The sequence below is a fragment of the Anser brachyrhynchus genome (genome assembly GCF_964034855.1).
Source record: "Anser brachyrhynchus genome assembly, chromosome: 7".
Lineage (NCBI taxonomy): Eukaryota > Metazoa > Chordata > Aves > Anseriformes > Anatidae > Anser > Anser brachyrhynchus.
This window is the reverse complement of record NC_137701.1, coordinates 34,672,536-34,690,360: the sequence shown is the minus strand read 5'-3', so window position 1 is coordinate 34,690,360 and position 17,825 is coordinate 34,672,536. Positions and strand designations below refer to the sequence as shown.

Sequence of the window (17,825 nt, the reverse complement as noted above, 5' to 3'; positions counted from 1 at the left end):
AATATAAATCCAGTGGGGTTCTGAGAAGCATCTGTGACATTCATCACTTAAATCCTGCTGGAAACATTCTTTGATACACATAATGGACCTTGAGTGTATCCCAAAATACTTCCTAAATCATCTATAACAAAGTGAATCTTCCTACTGTATTTATGTACTGTCCTCTATATAAATACCAGCACCTGCTTGTTACAAAACAGGCAATATAGCAAAAGAAAGAAAAGCAGTATAGGATGAAATGAATAGGTTTCCACGCTGTATTTTACAGTAGCACTTCTGGGGGACAAAGGTATGGTTTAAGTGAGCAAAACATTCTAATTCAATGTTTTTAACATTTAGAAAGTGAGAGAGCATAAATATGGCGTTTATAAATACAAGGGCTATAAGTAAATAAATCAAAGAATGCGATTTGCAAACAAACAAAATACCAACATTCCTTCTGCTGTTAATCCATTTCCTGAGTTTGCTTGCTTGAGTGCGGATTCAAGCGTTCTTTTATCTTAAAGAATAAAAATAAACTGCAGATTTTTACTTTTCCAAAGGTAATTTAAAGAGAACAGATCATGGGCTGCTGGCTAGTAATGCAAAATCAGCATTCTCTGCAGAGTTTGGGTCAGATTGCATTATTCACTGTACGTCTGGTGTCTGCAGTACAAATCCAGACCTACAGCATGAAAGATAATCACATCACAAAAGAGGCAATTATTTCTCCTCAGAACCAAAATGTAAGAGTAGCGGTGACTAAGAGTCATACAAACCTTTTCCGAAACAAGTTTTTAGCAGCTAAAATAAACTTGCCATTCAGGAAAAACATTTTTGTTGATCACTGAGTGCAGAACTGTTATTACTGTACATCAATTATTTCCACCTACTTTTAAAAGCATCATAAAGCCCTTCTCATCAAAGAAATCAAACGACAACTGTCTGATAAGTCTTTCCCTAAGACAATGTTGACAGCAAGACATAGCAATTTCAGTCCTGAAGGGCTGAAATTTTAAGTTTGTTGGATGAAAATGTAAGAACTATTAATGTGACAAAAAAATCATAGTAGAAATACGATGCATGAAGAACTGAACTCCTTTCACTTTCTTGATGTGGTAGATAGAGGGCATGAAGTTTTACTATGACTTTGTCAGTCTGAGGTTATCACAGATTATTATTATTCTTTACAATTTTAGACCACTTGGGTAACCTCACAGAACATGGTAAATTCCGCAAGGAATGAAACTAGCCATCACATATGCAGAGCTACAGGCTCATTACGTTACACAAGATCTTGATTCAGAGTCCCAAAGGGGATTAAGAGGCCAAAAGTTGAAGCTGCAAAACGCATGTAAAACAGCTCGTATAACCTTTCCACACCTTCAAACACTGAAAAAAACCAGAACGCAATGCTTTTATAAAATTTGACAAATGCAATTCAGGTAAGAAAGAACTACTGGGACAGGTCTTTACATATTTCCTAAGTGCATACTGTTACGTCTAGAGGTCCAAACATTTGGGTGCTTATTCGCCCAAGTGTCAATCCCAAGATAAGCCAAAATCCAGTGGTTATGCAGTATGTAACTGAGACTGATACAAGCGTAAGACGCATGAATTATGAATCTTGACTCTTCTTTCTAGGACTGAAGGCAGAAGTATTGGAATAGTATGACGGGAAGTTGCAGAAAGAAGAACAAAGAGACTTAGACCTAAAAAGGAGCTAAGGCAACATGAAAGGCTTCAAACACGCCCATTGAATTGAAGTGTTCTGTAAAATCACATTCTCATAATGGAGAGAATTAGAGGTTTCACTCACATTTTATTCCTTCTTTTACACTTAGGAAGAGAGGGGTCTCTCTTTACTCCATAGCGTTGCCAGGTCCACACAAACCCCCTAACTGTTGATTACAAACATTCAAAATTTGTAAGTGTTGCACTTGATAACTTACCTCTAAGAATAATATTTAGAAATGTAGTGAAATTCTTTACAGCCATCTATTTGTAATCCTCAATCCACTTAAAACTGATTTATTTGTCAGAAGAAAGCAAACAAGAAGACATTTCTTACAGTCTCCGCAGCATGCATCCTTCTTGACGTCCAGCAAGACATATCCAGACTTTCCCACTGCAACACGGGACTAACGCCACTGGTCTCAGGCCATGGGCTCCTGTATTTCTCTGTATCCAGCAGAGCTGACAGAACAGATCATGGTATTCTTTCCCTCCACCACTCATCATGTTCATATCAGAGTTTAACCCCATTGAATGAGGTGGCAAGTCAGACCGTTGTCTGTAAGCAATCCCTAATTCTCTTTAGCTACAATAACCTGGTTAGTTCACCAGTTTAAGCAGGTGGTCTGAGCTAGCCTCTCCAACTCTGTCTAGTCATGCAGCAGTGATGGGTGTATGGGGATTTCTAGCAAATATGAAGTGACAAATACTTTGCGATCTTTCTTCTACATGCTTAGCTAGATGCAGAGAAGGACCCTTGTCCATGGCAATAGGAAACCACGATGGCAGTTAGCTATTCTAGTCCCACTCCCAGGGAAGAAAAAAGAAAAGAATTCACTCTGAACTGACAATGTGGTGTCCTCAGTTCCATTTCAACTTTTCAACAGTTTTTGGTTTAAAATTTAACAAGTTATCTGCAACCGATATTCTGAAAAAGCACTTTAGTCTGGGAATCAGAGCACCCTCCCCTTCACGCCGTGCTTCTCCAATGACTGACCAGAACCAGCAGTGACGTGTGTTCAGTGGAAACTACACTTTTTGTTAATTGGCCATGTTCAATATAAAGAAAGGTAGCAGGACAAATAGATTAGCCTGGTTCAGTATATGCCATGATGGCAGATGAAAAGAACATTGCACAGGGAAAATGAAGAAAACACGAAATAAATTACAGATACAAGATTAGTTCAGGCCTTTTGGTGATGACGAGAACCGGATTTTATCTCTCCATGTAAGACATCCCATATTGTCACCAATTCAAAGCCTATCTGCAGTGACTGCACTTCACGTACCGGTGCATATAGGCATGACTGCTCTTACAGTCTGCAAGTTACAGTTACGATGCGCTTCATGTAACAAGCACTCAGTAAGCATTTTAATACGGCCAAATATTAAGTTATACCTCTTGGAAGAAATAAGACAGGCATTACTTACAGAAATGGAGCACTGACTTGGAAAAAGCAATTCTAAAGTAAGAGATACAAGGGTTTTGGCTGAGAAGTCATCTAAACATGAGTTCCCAATGGTGAAAAGGGTATGTGCATAATAATGCATGTAGTATTTCTTTCTGACTTCAAGGCTCTTATGGCCCACACACCCTTTGCCAACACTCACATTTCAAGAGGAATGTGAACAATCTTGAAAAGGTTCAGCGAAAAGGGACATGCGAGAACACTTAAGGATTAGAAAGCACAAAGTTCTCAGTGGCTCAGCACATACAGGCTTTTCAGAAGACGACTATGGGTTGCTTTAACCTCAACCTATGTATTTCTACAGGGAAACAGAACAAACATCAGTCCAGTAGACAAAGTCTATACCTGCTATTAAAACTGGAAATTAGTTTGGAAATCTGTAGTAGAAATAATGCATAGTCTTGAGGGAGAAGGCAATTAAGGAATTTACTAGAGGAAGTAGTGGGGTTTCCACTGTGTGCTATTTAAAAATCAAGATTGGATGTTCTTTTCCAAAAAAGTCCTATTCTTGTCTTAATCAGCTCATGAATATCCTCTGTGTCACACCAAATCTCAGACTACACAATCACAAGTCTTCCCTCTGGGCACATAATCTATTAATACATATTTCTGAATTAATGCAGGCTGAATAAACTGAAGAAGATATATATATCAGTGGGAAAAAAACAAATGCTGGTGACTACGCCAATACCTTGTTCCTTAAATCCAACCAGTACTCAACAGGTTGTTGTACAGATAGGCAGTACAAATCAGGTCAGGAAGTATAGACGATTATTACATGCAACTGTTCCTGAGAGACTGATAATGAGATCAGGAACTGAAAGTACATGAGCCTCAGCTAGAAGAGACGTGAATTAAAGGAACCCAGCTCTGCACCAGCATTCTGCAGGCAGAAGAACAGAGGGCAAATGGGGACAAACCAAGCCATTCTATTCCATGAGCTCAAAAAGAGTAACTGCCACAGCATTTAGTACGATGCTAAGCAAAATTTCCTTTTAAGACACAGATTACATAGCTTAGGGCAGTAAGACCAAATTTAAACCTGAGAGATTGAAATTGAACAAGCATAACTAACGTTCATATTTTTCTTAGCAGAGGAGCCAAGAAGCATTCAGCTCTACCTTTTCCCTAGCACAAAACCTGTTAACATTCTCCCATTTCCCTTGTTTTTGCTGTCTCACAGATGGACCACTTGTAGCTATCAGTTTTCAAGAACATATTCTGTATAGTCACAGTTACCAGACAATGTTGTTCCTATGGGTCAGAAAACTGTAAGATTGACATTCTTATGCCAAGGAAGAGAAAAGGAAGGAAAACGTGAGAAACAGATGCTCTCACACTGTTGTATCATTTGGTCCTATGCATGACACGGCACGTACTGATGAGTGCCGTTTTCAATTGACAAGAAGCTTAAAATATAAGATCTTAAGGCATACAGGGGATATGGACACACAGAGGTGAGTCAAAAGAAATACTGTTATTAATGAGTAATCCTTTTTTTTTGAAAGCTGCATAAAATTTACGCTCCCAGGTGTGTGAGCCTAGAAAAAAAAGCTCCAGAAAAGGACAGTGGACAGAAACCAGAGGGCACTGTGAGCTTAACAGTCAAACATATGATACTTGGTGAAAATATGACCAAACCTCAGTGCTGTTATTCTGGAGCTCTCCTCTGCAGATGGAAGAGATATTGCAGCAATTGCAGTATTAAAGAAACACAAATCTGATATTATTACAAGGAGATAAAATGAGATTTCACACTTCTAGGGTTTTCAGTGCAACACAGCTTCTAGAGCAAAATACAGCACATTTTTGTTTGTAGATATATGAAAATAAATCATTGAAAGACATTTGTTTACGAAAACGATTAAAGTCTACAAAGCCTCTGACACCTTCAATTTCACATTACTTGTAATAGCTTCTACATTTTCTAAAATTATTGTGATATCAAGACTATAAAAACTTTATTATACTGGGAAAGTGTGCATAAATAACAAATGATCCATCTCAGTCTAGACTGATACAATCTTGTTCATCAGAAAGACTTCAAATTGTTCAACTGAATTCTTTGATTATCTTCAGAAAAAAGAACTCAACAGATTTATAGAAAAGGAATACTTAAGTTTAGAATTACGCATTGTTATATTGATCAAAGTAAATTTGCTCAAGCATATCAGGTATGGAAAACTCACCTTCCAGAAATTATCCACTTTGCCATAAACGAGAGATTGATTTTGCCTTTTGATGTCGTTAATGTGTTTGATGTCACTGGAATTCAGATGCTGCTCTACCACAAATCCAAGGAAGCTGTTATCTGGAGTGTGAGCTGTAAGAAATGGAGAATATTCAAAAAACTTTAAAGTATTAATTAACGTTACAAAAGTGTGTTGACAAAAAAAAGTAGGTATAAGGAACATAATATACAACACATCCATCACTTCTCTTCTTTACGTTCACACAGATACATTTGCTTACTTTATTATTGAGAAGAGTTCTTATTAATTTTAAGTTCTGCTGCATATGCTTACTGAAGTAAGCAGTTATTTTCTGGCTCAGTTCCTGCAATGAAACTCTGCAGCTGGACCTAGGCCAATGATAATGATTCTCCGTGTGTTCAGCTTTACTTTACTATTAGAGATAAGAGAACCAGAAGGAATCGAGCTTGACAATCCCAGAGACGCAACACCAACAATTTGAAAGAACACTGGATTTATGCTGGTTAACAAAGCTGTATGTTTCTCAATGTGATAAATTTTAGTGAATTTCCTGGGCTCACCTCTTATAGTGCTCCCACTATATACTATACTATATACTATATATATATAGCTTCCAGCTAAAACTCCATCCATCTTGCTGCCTATTACGTATCTGTGTTAAGTATTAGCCTACAAAGTCACACCACGCAAATCAGAATAGAAATTTCACTGCCTAATTCACTACATATATCTATGTTTAAATGTTGAAAAGTGACAACTGAAATGATCAAAACTGTTGTGTTAATTGCATAGGATAAGAAATTTGGTCTTAATTTTCTATATTAGTTTTAGCCTCTGTTGGTCTTTCTTCAGCACTGACATCCAGCAATACTAGGCACTGCTCTCCTCCTTTAAAGGCACAGAGCTGTAGGCTCATTACAACTAAGTTGCTGTTTTTGTTTGCTTGTTTTGTGAAAAGGTATTTAATTGCATGGATGGACTACAATATTCACGGCTTCAGGTAATAATTCATCCCTATTGTATAAAAAATACTGCAATATGTAGGGGGTTTGGACCTTGTCTAAAAAGCGGCACAGCCCCACATGTCTACACAAAACTGCACTGCAATGAAAACATGGATCTTCTCTGTAAGTCTCACCTTTTAAATTCTGTTCGTTCAAGTTGACAACTTGTTAGTAAGTGCGTTTTGCAAAGAAAAGGGGGAAAAAAGGCGGAAAAAAGGAGGAAAAGAGGGAGGAAAAAAAGACCCCTCAGACACATGACATACAATGCTAAACCCACAGTCAGAGTTCTACAAAACAATTCTATTGCCATTATGAGGCTTTACTTTTGATTCCTCAAACCCAGCAAACTGGAAAACACAACAGAAACCATACGCAGTACACGGTTCCCTTTGTTGTTATATTTAATCTTTCAAGTGACAATTATTCTTCTTTCACAAAAAAATGTCTCAGCAACAGTTAGGCACTCACTTAAACCCAAGGACGTTTTAACATTTAGCATAGTGAATGGCATGTTGCAAATATTCCTGAAAAGGGGCATTTTTCTATCCTTTTATATTTTTGGATAAGAGACTGCATTCAAAGGAGAGGCAAGGCAGTACACACTTGAAAAATAAACCTTTGTTGAAGTTTTAGAACTGGTGGAATTCAGTGCCTTAAATATCATTGACAGGAAGCACTCAGATGGATTTTTAAGCAAGATCATGCAGCTTTAAAAAGTACCAATGCTGCTATTTTGCATAAAAGAATTTAAAAAGAACATAAAAAGGGAAAAAAACTCATGCTTCTGGAAAGCTCAAGCATTTGGTAATATGCCACAGGTTTGAATATGGCTTTCTTTTTGCTCAGTAATAATTTTCTGCCCTTATAATCAGAGTTCTCAAAACATAATAGAGTCTGGGGATCTTGGGAAGGTGTCCAGGGTTCCAATCTGGTGTAAAAATTTTTCTGATTCATAACATGCACTTTCAATCATAACCCAATAAAGATGCTGCTCTCTCTGCAGCAGAGGACAAAATACAAAAATAAACTTCAGATATCCAAACATGCTGATGCTTCAGCATCTAGTACAAAAAGAAACAAAATCCTCAAACAATCTATAGCACTGTAATCACTCAGGCCTCAGAGCGAGTTTGCTTGCAATCTCTTTAGCACTTTCCCTGCAAAGGCAAAACAGCAGTCGTGTCCAGTATTAAAACCCAGAAATGGTTACCTACTGAAATACCCATACAGTAACACTCTTCCAAAAATGTATTATGAAGTGACGTGCTCCAAACAATAGAATGTAACATTAGTCTGTACTGCCATAGATAACAGAGATCTTCCCTATAGGGAAGATTTACTTTTTTCTGCATTTCTTGGAGTGGGATCAAGGAGTAAACACAGCTGTACCACAAGTATTCATGCAACTACTTTCCTCAAGTGTACCGTCACCCTTGGTGCTATCTTGAGCAGGATCTCACAATCAAATTTCCTAATAGCTGTTTTACTTAAATACAGCACAATTGAGCCTTTGGCTCATTTTCCATGTATGACAAACCAAAAAATGCTAGCAAGTCATGTGGACGGGGAACAAGCTCTGCTCGCTGAAGTCCAGGCACTAACTCTGCAACCACTCCCAAGTCCCATTTCCCCGCCACGCCTTTGGTTGCTTGCTTCTACATAACTGGGAATGGAAAAAACTTGCACAGTAAATGTTAACAGACAAAATATGCCTCTTCAAAGAATTTTACAAGGCAACCGAATTCAAAAGCGCGTCAGCTAGACAGCAGTATGCATACTTCTGCTGTGAAGAGCAGGAAAGTTTGAAAGACGTGACTATAAAGTCTGATTAGAACAAAAAGCGTACGTTCCTGGTCTTGGCCTCAGATAGGAACCATCACCAAACTTCAGAGGTCAGGCTGGTCACTGCCCAGAACTTCCTTATGGACTTGAGCTGAGAAGCTCCTGCAAGTAACAGCATGCACTTTCCTCTTTCCTAAGCCTCACATACCCTCAAGCTAGCTGGCAGCGGTGAATCTTTTTGTGCTTTTCAGAGATAACAAACTTGAAATATTACAACATGCAAAAGAATGATCCTTTGATTCTAGAACTGAGATCCATAAAGTCAAAGACTAGCGCTAGAATAGGTCACTGTAATCATTTAATATGATAAAATTTATAGAGAATTCCTTTTTCTGGGGTGATGGTGGGGAATATTGAAAGATTCCTCAAAGATTTATAACAATACTGACATCTACTACTTGTTTTTCAATAGCTTTGTACTCTGTTGGGAGAAAAGTGAGAATCAGTTCATCTCAGGATAAATGCTCACAACATACGTTCGGTGAAAATCTTGAGAAATCCATTCCAAAAATTGAGACAAAAATTTTTTTGAAGGAAATGCCAGCCACCACTTTCCACAGGTACACTAAGAAAAAGGTTCCCTATCATTACTTACATTGCTATTGTGCTTTTATTCCTGTGTATGACAGTATGGTAGAGTATTTGCATAGTCTACACTTATGATTCTGCCCTTTTACATGCATTTTATTAAACCATGAACTTGTTTTAAATAATACAAAAATTCTTCTCGATAGCAGCATTCTTTTTTAAAACCCCAACTTCTTTATAAACCCAGGGATACTTACGGAACATCGTATAGAACTGCTGGGGATTAAGGTTCCACTTTCCCCATGGTGTCTTGTGGCCTTTAGACTGGGCATAATGGGCATGGTTAAACTCTGGTTCAGTTCCAAAGGAATCCAGAACTCTTAGCATACACCTAAAAGGAAAAAAAAAAATAAAGACTGACTGCAGGTACACAAGCATATGTATATATAAGCATGTGTACATAGTTATAATTAAGATGTGCTTTGTTTGTATTTGCAACTGTGAATGATTTATAAACTGAAGGTACATTTCAATTTCAAAGGCATTACAATCAGCAAGTTGAAGGACATTTCAGACACTCAAATAGAAACCCTGGAGCTTGGTTTTGGTTTGCTTGTTCTCAGAAAATGAATTCATGCTTCAACATCCAAGTACAGCTTATGGGAACACTACTGCGGTCACCTACATTCCTGGGGCTCTGAAGTAGGATTTAGGCAGAAGAAGAGAGGATTCTTCATCTATTTCCTAATGTTCTTACCCACTACTGCAAAACCAGTGCAACAGCCAAAGGCTACATACCAAGATCAGAGCAGAATAGTATTTTGTCTTTAGACAACTCTATTTAGTCTCCAGACTCCGACTTTTGGGTCAGTTAGACCTACTGGAGAAGCACTGAAGACAGTTTAATTTGCAGACTTGCAGTCAGACAGGCCGTTTGTTTGTAAAACTTTTTGTTAGAGACATTTGAAAAAATAATACAAAAGTCAAATGTCTGCAACAACTGCTCTGCAACTAAGAGAAACCTTGGCATTAGATTACCAAGAGTCTGGAGAAGAGATTCACACTCAGTTCTTTATTGAAAAGTCCTATTAACTCCTTGAAAAAATAAAAACTACTTAAATTATGAGTTGTGTTATTTTAAAAAAGAATCCACAGCACATGGAAGGCTGAAAAAACCCACCCTCAATATACGATGGTGCATATTCTAGCATACAGGATCAAGGATTTATGTTTCTAAAATGCAGCCTTGTAAAATTTTGATATGGCTTGGACAGGAACTTTATTTGTAGTGGTCACACTGACCGCTAGCTCTACTGCAAATGAATTGTGTTGCAAGGCTCTAAAGCTGCTGACCCTTCTGTTCTTCAGCCCTCCACAAACAAAATCTGAGGAAAAGATTGATATAGGCCGTGCAGGGCCATGTGCCACATTAGGTTGTGATGTAAAGACATGAAGAACTCTTATCATGGCCCACTTTGTCACTAAGAAAGAAACACAACCTCACAGGTGGCACAGAACAGAGGTAGCTGGTGAAAGTTACTATTAAAAATGTCTGTATTTCCCACTTCAAAAAATTTCCTATGCCTCAAGCCCATATACATTCTCATCAGTAAAACATCAAGTTTTTGGCTTTGAAAGGTAACAGAACTTAGCTCCAAATATAGTTCAGCATTAAAAAGTGAAAAAATTTAGTCCCCAAACCACACTTACATACTTATATGTCACTCTTTTCACTGAAGTATTCATTAAATTGTGAAAAATCAAAAGACAAAACCAAACAAAACAACATGAAATGCCACCTTTGTATTTCAGAGTACAAAAGGGGCAAATTTACTTTGTTTTTCAATCTTCATAGAGATCTTTCAAGCAAAAAAGTCAAAATATACAACACATTGTGATTCACCAAACAACAAAGCTGACAGATCAGTTTCTGTGCAGTGTTTTATGTCAACTGTTCTCAATGAAAATATTTTACAACAGTAGCAATTATCTCTGCATCATACAAAATACTCCAGCAAGACCAAAACAACTTCTGCACTGATGAATCACTGAGTAATAAAAGCCCTCTTACTTCTTGGCAGGCCTTAAAACAGGATTCTTAGCAAATGTACGGCTTTTGGCCAGGTACACGAATGCAGGGGAATGAGAAAATGGGTGAAAGCTACTGAAAACCTGCAACACTACTGGAGTTAGTCAAATCATACATGTAAGGAGCAGTGCATTGAGTGCAAATGTCTCAATGTGCTTCACTACCTTTCGTTTTCCCGTATTCAGATGTAAGGTATGGAAGCACCAATTATTTATAGTGATATGGTGTCACTAAGTCCAACTTACACAGGGTCTCTGAAGCAGTACAGGAAACATAATGCAATGGAAAGTAAGTGAAGCAATGAAGCAGGGAAAACAAAACCTGTGTTTATAGTATTAGGGCAGGAAGAAAGTCAGAAAGACAAGAGAAGATCACAGCAGAAAGAACTGGTCTGAGACCGATTCGCCTATTCATTGACACGGCTGGTTGACTTACGAGATGTCAAATTAAAAATGAAACAGACATATCTCCTCTTTAAAATGAGGAACTGAACATTTCTTTTTCTAATTTTATGAAGCTAATGGAACTACTGAAAACTAGTGATTATATATGTATTTGTAACTCACTGAAGCTGACAGTATTTAAAATAAATTATGTCTGAAATCTCTCTCACACCGAAAGGAGAAAAAACAAGGGGTACACCGCTCCCATAGAACAGAGCACTGTCCTTTGACACACTAGTGTGACACCACTGTATATTTTACATTGAGTGTGCCAGAAAGCACTCTTCCCATCTACAGAAGATTTCCACAAACCATAGATGAGTTCTTCTAAAATGGGGATTGGTGGGTAGCAAATTGCCTATAGAAACATCCACATCGATGTTTTCTTTCTTCTGATATATTAGAAGTGACAAATGTTGTGCTTACAAAAAAAAGGACAAAAGTAACCCAGAATTATCACCATTTTTCAAGTTAGCATTTTTCCATAAATATTGGGCATATGCACAATCTTAACTGGGCTGCCCTGGTGGAAGTATTTATACGTATTTATTCAGGTCATTCTCCCACCTGAGGTTATAGCTGTTCTCTCCTTGTACATCCTCTTTGTCTGGGTGAGCAGTGCTGTCCAGCAGCACCCATCACTGTCAGCAACGAACACCTATGCCAGCAGGCACTGCTAAATGAAGGGCACGTTGCTGCAGACAGACAGCAGACATTTTCCTTGGAGCAAGCTGGTCAAAACCCCACCATTTCTGGTGTGGAAGCTCTGTAGGTGCACTGAGCTCAGGCACAGCAACGTGCCTGCATGCATACACAGGCTCCAGACTGCTTTGGCTCATGCCCAGCCAAGCTCATGTCTGCCTACAGCAAGCTCTGCAGACACACGTATTTTTCAGGCTCCTCAGTACTTGAATTCAAAATGTAAAAACTTAGTCAGAAAATATCCGTCCTAAAACAGATGTATTCTAGAAAACATGTAAACAGCAGGAATGTTGCTCATTTTTCAGGATACCTGTCATGCTCATTTGTTTCAAGAATAAAGCCATTTAGATTTTCGGCATATGGGAATGAGTCATTGCTAGAGAGGCTGGAGAAAAATGAAAAAATACCAGATTCATCTGCACTACACACAGGATGCGGGTGATAAGAAAAGCAATGAGCTGCACCCCTCAATCTATATTAAGCCACTAATTTTTATGTTGATCATTGCATGTAAACTGCATTCAAATACCCAAACTTCAGAACTGAAAAATGCAGCTTGTCCAGGCATTCTGCTTGACAATAAGGTGCCCACAACAAATGAAATCTGTTTCGATATATTCCTGCTATTTACAGCACAGTTATACCCCAGATTAAACACGTACTACCAGGAGTCATTGGTGCTACAGACCTCAGAAGGACAAAGCTGCTATTTATGCTGCTGAGAAACACTCACCTCTCGCAGCAGGTCGTTCTTGTGAGCTACCAGTCCTAGAAACCTGATTTGAGATTGCCAAAACCTTCCTCAGGGCTCAAGTTCACTCACAAAGATTACATACCACTCTCTAATGAAGACACTCTTCTGAAGGCACAGGTTAATTCTACCTCTCTATTTCAATCCAAAGTGAATAAACACACTTTATTTATATTTGAGTCTGGTCTGCACAAAACAGACTAAGCTGACCAGCACATGTCTGCTGAACTATATGGCAGAAAACAAAACACCTCTTTCAAGACAAAGGAAATTTTTCATTCCTGCTGACATTAGATACTAATGAGCGAGGAAGCAAAGTTTGCGAAGAACAAGGCCTGCGAGGCAGCTTTATAGGTGATAATGCTTGTTTTACTGGAATGAATTCAACAAGAATATGTAAATATGGTCTTTTATACCAGGCTTACTCTCTTAACTTAAAAATATTATTATTATGACAAAGTTTATGAGGCAACTCATGATGCTGAAAGAAAAAGGGTTGCAACAGGATCGTTGAACAGGAGATAGCTTGCTTGAAACTATGAATTAATTCTTCTCCTCTGGTAGCCTCTGCTAGGCTCTGGACCCTGTTTTCTACACTGACCTTGAAGAACAGTATCAAGTAACTACAGAGATCCCCGGCAAACACAATGAAAACCTGAATTATAAGGAGTGATCCAAACGCCTGAATTTATTTATTTATTGGGGGGTAGGGGGGAGAAGGCAAATTGAAGGAAGCACAGTATATAAAATATTCTACAATCTGGCAGAGAGAGGGAGGAAATAATTTATTGTCCAAAACCATGGGGGATAAGCAGGAACATGCAGGTTGCAAGAAACCAAGCCAAGAAAGATACCTTAAAGAAAAGTTTAATAGTATGAAATACTGTGGCATCTTTTGGAGTATTCTCTAAGAGACTAGGCAAAAATCTCTCAACGAAGATAAATATATCTGATCTGCAACAGTATGGACCTGATGAGGTCCTGTTCAATCCCCAGATACACAGTTCTGGCTGTGGAAGAGAACTAGCGATTTTTTTTCTTCTTCAAAAGCATAGCTAAAAAACATCTCATACTACCTAACATATGTATTTACAATGAAATTTAATTCTTCTCTCCTTAAACAGAAAAAGTCAGTCATTACTACAAATTAGGAATCAATGAAAAACAGATTGGCAGCTTAAGATTTAATGATTCATGAAACAAGCAAGAAAAATTGAAGAGCTGATCTAATAAACTCAATGTCATGGTGTATTTCCACCATCTTTGCTACAGAATATGCCAAATAGAAATTTAAAACGCTTCTTCCCTTTTGGTTGTAATTTCCTAAGCATGGTTTTCTATCCCGACCACAATACCGTATGTGATCGCCTAATGACAGTTACATCTGGCAGACAGACAGCCAACTCCAACTCAGTGGAAAATGGGATTAGCTTTATTAGTAGGCTCCTAAAAACCAGAGTATCTGTTTACTCCTCTACTTTAAAAAAGAGATTAAGAGTAATCTAATATGCAATGTTAATCACAGTACTTTTATTTAAAATTATGCTGAAAAGATGCAATGTTCTAGCAATCCTGAAGTAGAAAAAAACACAAGTCTTCTGCCTTCAGAGAACCTTTCAATTTCTTTCCTCAGCTAGGATCTACTGGACTTTACAGATCATGAAACACAACTGATTTGATTAGGTCTAGAAAAATCAAAGTCAGTAATTTAGATTTGGTTTTATTTCATGCTGATATATATCAATGCAACATGTGTGAGGCTTGCTCATTTAAAGATATTGACAAAAAGAAATCTGGTTCTAAAACCGCAGACAATAAGAAGGCCATTCCAAGTAATTTCTTGTGACAACCATCTTCCATCCCTAACGGAAAAATGCTTATAGATTACAGAAGCAACAGCAACTGCAATTACCTGCAGGTTTATTCTTTAGACTTACTCATGAAGACAATTCTGCCCCCAGCATCTTTAGGGATGGGACAGAAAATATGACGTTGTTAAACAATAAAATTTAAATAGATAAATCCCCACAACCATCAATCCAGTACGGAGACGAACACAGACAAGCAAAACACGCATGTTCTGCTCCTACTAAACAGCAAAATTCAATAATCTTTCAGCCCATCTATTAATTTACAAATAGATGTAAAGAACAAAACTTGGGAGAGGGGGAGAGGGGATAAAGAAGAAAAGAAAGACAAAGATGATGACTCAGCAATATAATTCATTAAGATCAAAAACACTTCAATCTGCAACAAGTATTCCATCCGTGCTTGGGGAGGGCCTTACGTTTGGTATGCAGCAAAGAGGTAATAGCTCCTTTATTCTTAAGGAGAACAGAGAACTGTATTTTTACTTTTAAATAAATTCCAATTCATGTAAATGTACCCACTTCAGTAATTTGTGTGTTATTCCACAAAAGCTCTTCAACAAAGCAGTCTAGAGATCAAATGAGTATTATACTTACTGGTAGTGTACCCACGATGGACCAAGGGTTTTCTTAAACTGAGTGAGTCCCACAATATCAATGTAAATGAGTTCTACAACTTTATCTCCCTGGGTAGGACAGCCAGATCTGTTACCTACAACCTTCTTCATAATCCTAAATGGAAAAAGAAGGAACATGGAAAAGCGTGACTTTCCGATCTACCTTGAAATTCATGCTATAATATTAGTTAATACCAATAACTCACCTTTCCAAAAAAACCTTAGTTTTATCTCTTCCAAATCAGTAACCATGTAAAAACATTCAAATGATAAAGATCCTCAGCATTTATTAAAGAGCTGCATATGCAGTGAAATGCTAATTTTACTAAAAATCCCATCCACTTAAAAAAAAATAATACGGTCTGAATGTTTAAAAATAGTGTTTTGAAATGATTGGAAATAATTTCTTCTATTGGCAGCTTGATGATATAAGAGCTCTCTACAAAACGATGCTGTCATGTTAGAAAAAAAATGAAAGCTACAGAAAAGGTGTATGTTCCCAACCTTAAAATAGCTGTATTATGCCTAATGCTGAACATCTCAGGCAAAGCAAGACAAAGATGAGTGAAGCAGCAATGTGACCTAACATAAGCAATTAACTACATCAAAAGTAATCTGTTTAAAGGATTAAAACCTCTATTTTAAAATCAGATACTGAGTGAAGAATAGTAGAAACTGAAGAAGAGGACACAGAATTAGGATAATCTGTAAAACTTCTTACTGCAGCTGGTTAAAGCACCTGGAATGTTAAAGAATAAGCTGCTTAGTCTGAATTTTACAACATTCATTTATGAAGTCTCAGGAGCCTGAAGCTACAATGAAAACACATTATCCTTTTATAGCACATATTTAGCTCATGAAAATAATCTTATTGTCTGTTTAGTGAATTATCACTTTCATTTTATGCTTCAAGAAATTATACATTTTGTTAATAGAAGCTTCGAGAGTTTACAATTTCCAATTTTTATTATTTTTTTTTGTATTCCAGTTTCAAAATTGAAAGTAATCTCCTTACTCCTTGAGCTCTGCCAGAGAAGCTGAAATCCTGATGTCATGGCCCAGTAAGTAGAGAGATGTAATTAAATCACTCCACTGGACTAATTCACCAAGTGGGCCACCACTAAATGCATTCTCAGCAATCTTGAATCCAGATTCTTTCGTCAAAAGCCCCAGATGAACAAGAATCTGAAAAGAAAAGTTATATGCTAGTTACCAACATTAAACATGCAACTAGTACTCTTCACAGCATTTTCTCTCTCCCAAATTCCAACTATGGACACACATAGAAACCCAACCAAACTAGGAAGCCCAAACAAACAAAAACAATCATCAACAACAAAAACTCTAACACCTCCACCCTAATTGGAGACCCTGTAAATAATTTAATTCTGTAATAAATCTCTAGAACAGTAATCGTAAGAATGTTACCATATTCTTTTGCACTGTGATATGCCACCAGATCAGTAACGAAACCCCTAAATAAGTGTTATTCACGAAACATGTAATTCTGCACAGAAAGTAAGTTGTGGTTCACATTAATTTCTTTTGTTTGAATAACCACTTATATTCTCAAGTAGGATATACTTGCTTATGCAACAGGACAGTTTAGTTCAGGAAGGGTATGCTCTTTTGGACGAGCCATTAAGGAACTTGGAAAGATTGCGTAAGAATGACAGGATGCTTTATCAACCTCTTCTCTGCACTGCCACTGGAGGAGAGTTTTCTATGTTCATGTTCCTTGAAATCCGTGCTTGCCTTTCTAATGAAGCACAGAAGCTGAGTTCCAAACACTTCATTACATATCTGGACCACTCTTTGAGTGTTGATACATATAGTGCTGAGCATAAAACCCCCAAACACTAGAAAATCTTATCCTTCACTCTTTAAAAAAGAAACAACATTCATAAAAACATCTTGTTCTAATCTCTGCTCCCAGAAGAGAACTGGACACATTAAAATGAAATCACCATATGTTTGCAGAGCAACTTTAAAGGACTTTTAAAAGCAAAGAATCTAGAGCATTCCATCAAAACTGACTGTACAGGGCAGTGCTGCTGCTGTCTATTTTTGAGTTTATGTATTCTCAGATGTTATATTTCTTTAATAAAACAGCTTGCATTGCTGCTCGAAAGAAAAGCATTGCTCCTTGACAGAGTGAGCCTCCACAAGGACTGTGATAGGTGACAAACATGAGAGCCACAATATGGAGCCCAGGTCTCCTGCAGGGACGGAGAATCGCAAGCAAGGAGCTGAGCTGCAGACAGGCAGCCTTCAGAGGGGGTAGGAACACAACTGTGACTGTTGCTCAGGATTGGCTCCAGTAAGCACAAGGCAGGAAGGGAAACCTTCGTGTTTAAGAGTTTCAGTTTTATCTTAACTGGTTGAGGTAATTAAAAAAAACAATAATTCAAATTAGACTGAATTTTTGATTTCAAGAGTCTCACAGACTTTAAACTGGACTCACTACAAGTCAAAAGAGATCCAATCAAAAGTGGTGATCAAGTCTACTCCAATCCAAACCAGAAAGATGGCATGTAAGATTTTAATTGTGGACAAAGGAGATATACAACTGTTGTTTTCTACAGC

General features: G+C 37.6%; 1 protein-coding gene across 2 annotated transcripts in view; it reads right to left on the bottom strand.

Annotated features, from left to right (window-relative positions):
- The window catches only part of MGAT5 (alpha-1,6-mannosylglycoprotein 6-beta-N-acetylglucosaminyltransferase), a 119,331-nt gene that overhangs the window by 24,647 nt on the left and 76,859 nt on the right, over nucleotides 1-17,825 (bottom strand). For both annotated transcript variants that reach the window (XM_080600755.1, XM_080600756.1), the window contains exons 8-11: nucleotides 16,255-16,424; nucleotides 15,220-15,354; nucleotides 9,027-9,160; nucleotides 5,372-5,505 (exon numbers count right to left, since the gene is read on the bottom strand). In XM_080600755.1, coding sequence (XP_080456881.1) covers nucleotides 5,372-5,505; nucleotides 9,027-9,160; nucleotides 15,220-15,354; nucleotides 16,255-16,424 — 573 coding nt within the window. The remainder of the gene's footprint in view (nucleotides 1-5,371; nucleotides 5,506-9,026; nucleotides 9,161-15,219; nucleotides 15,355-16,254; nucleotides 16,425-17,825) is intronic.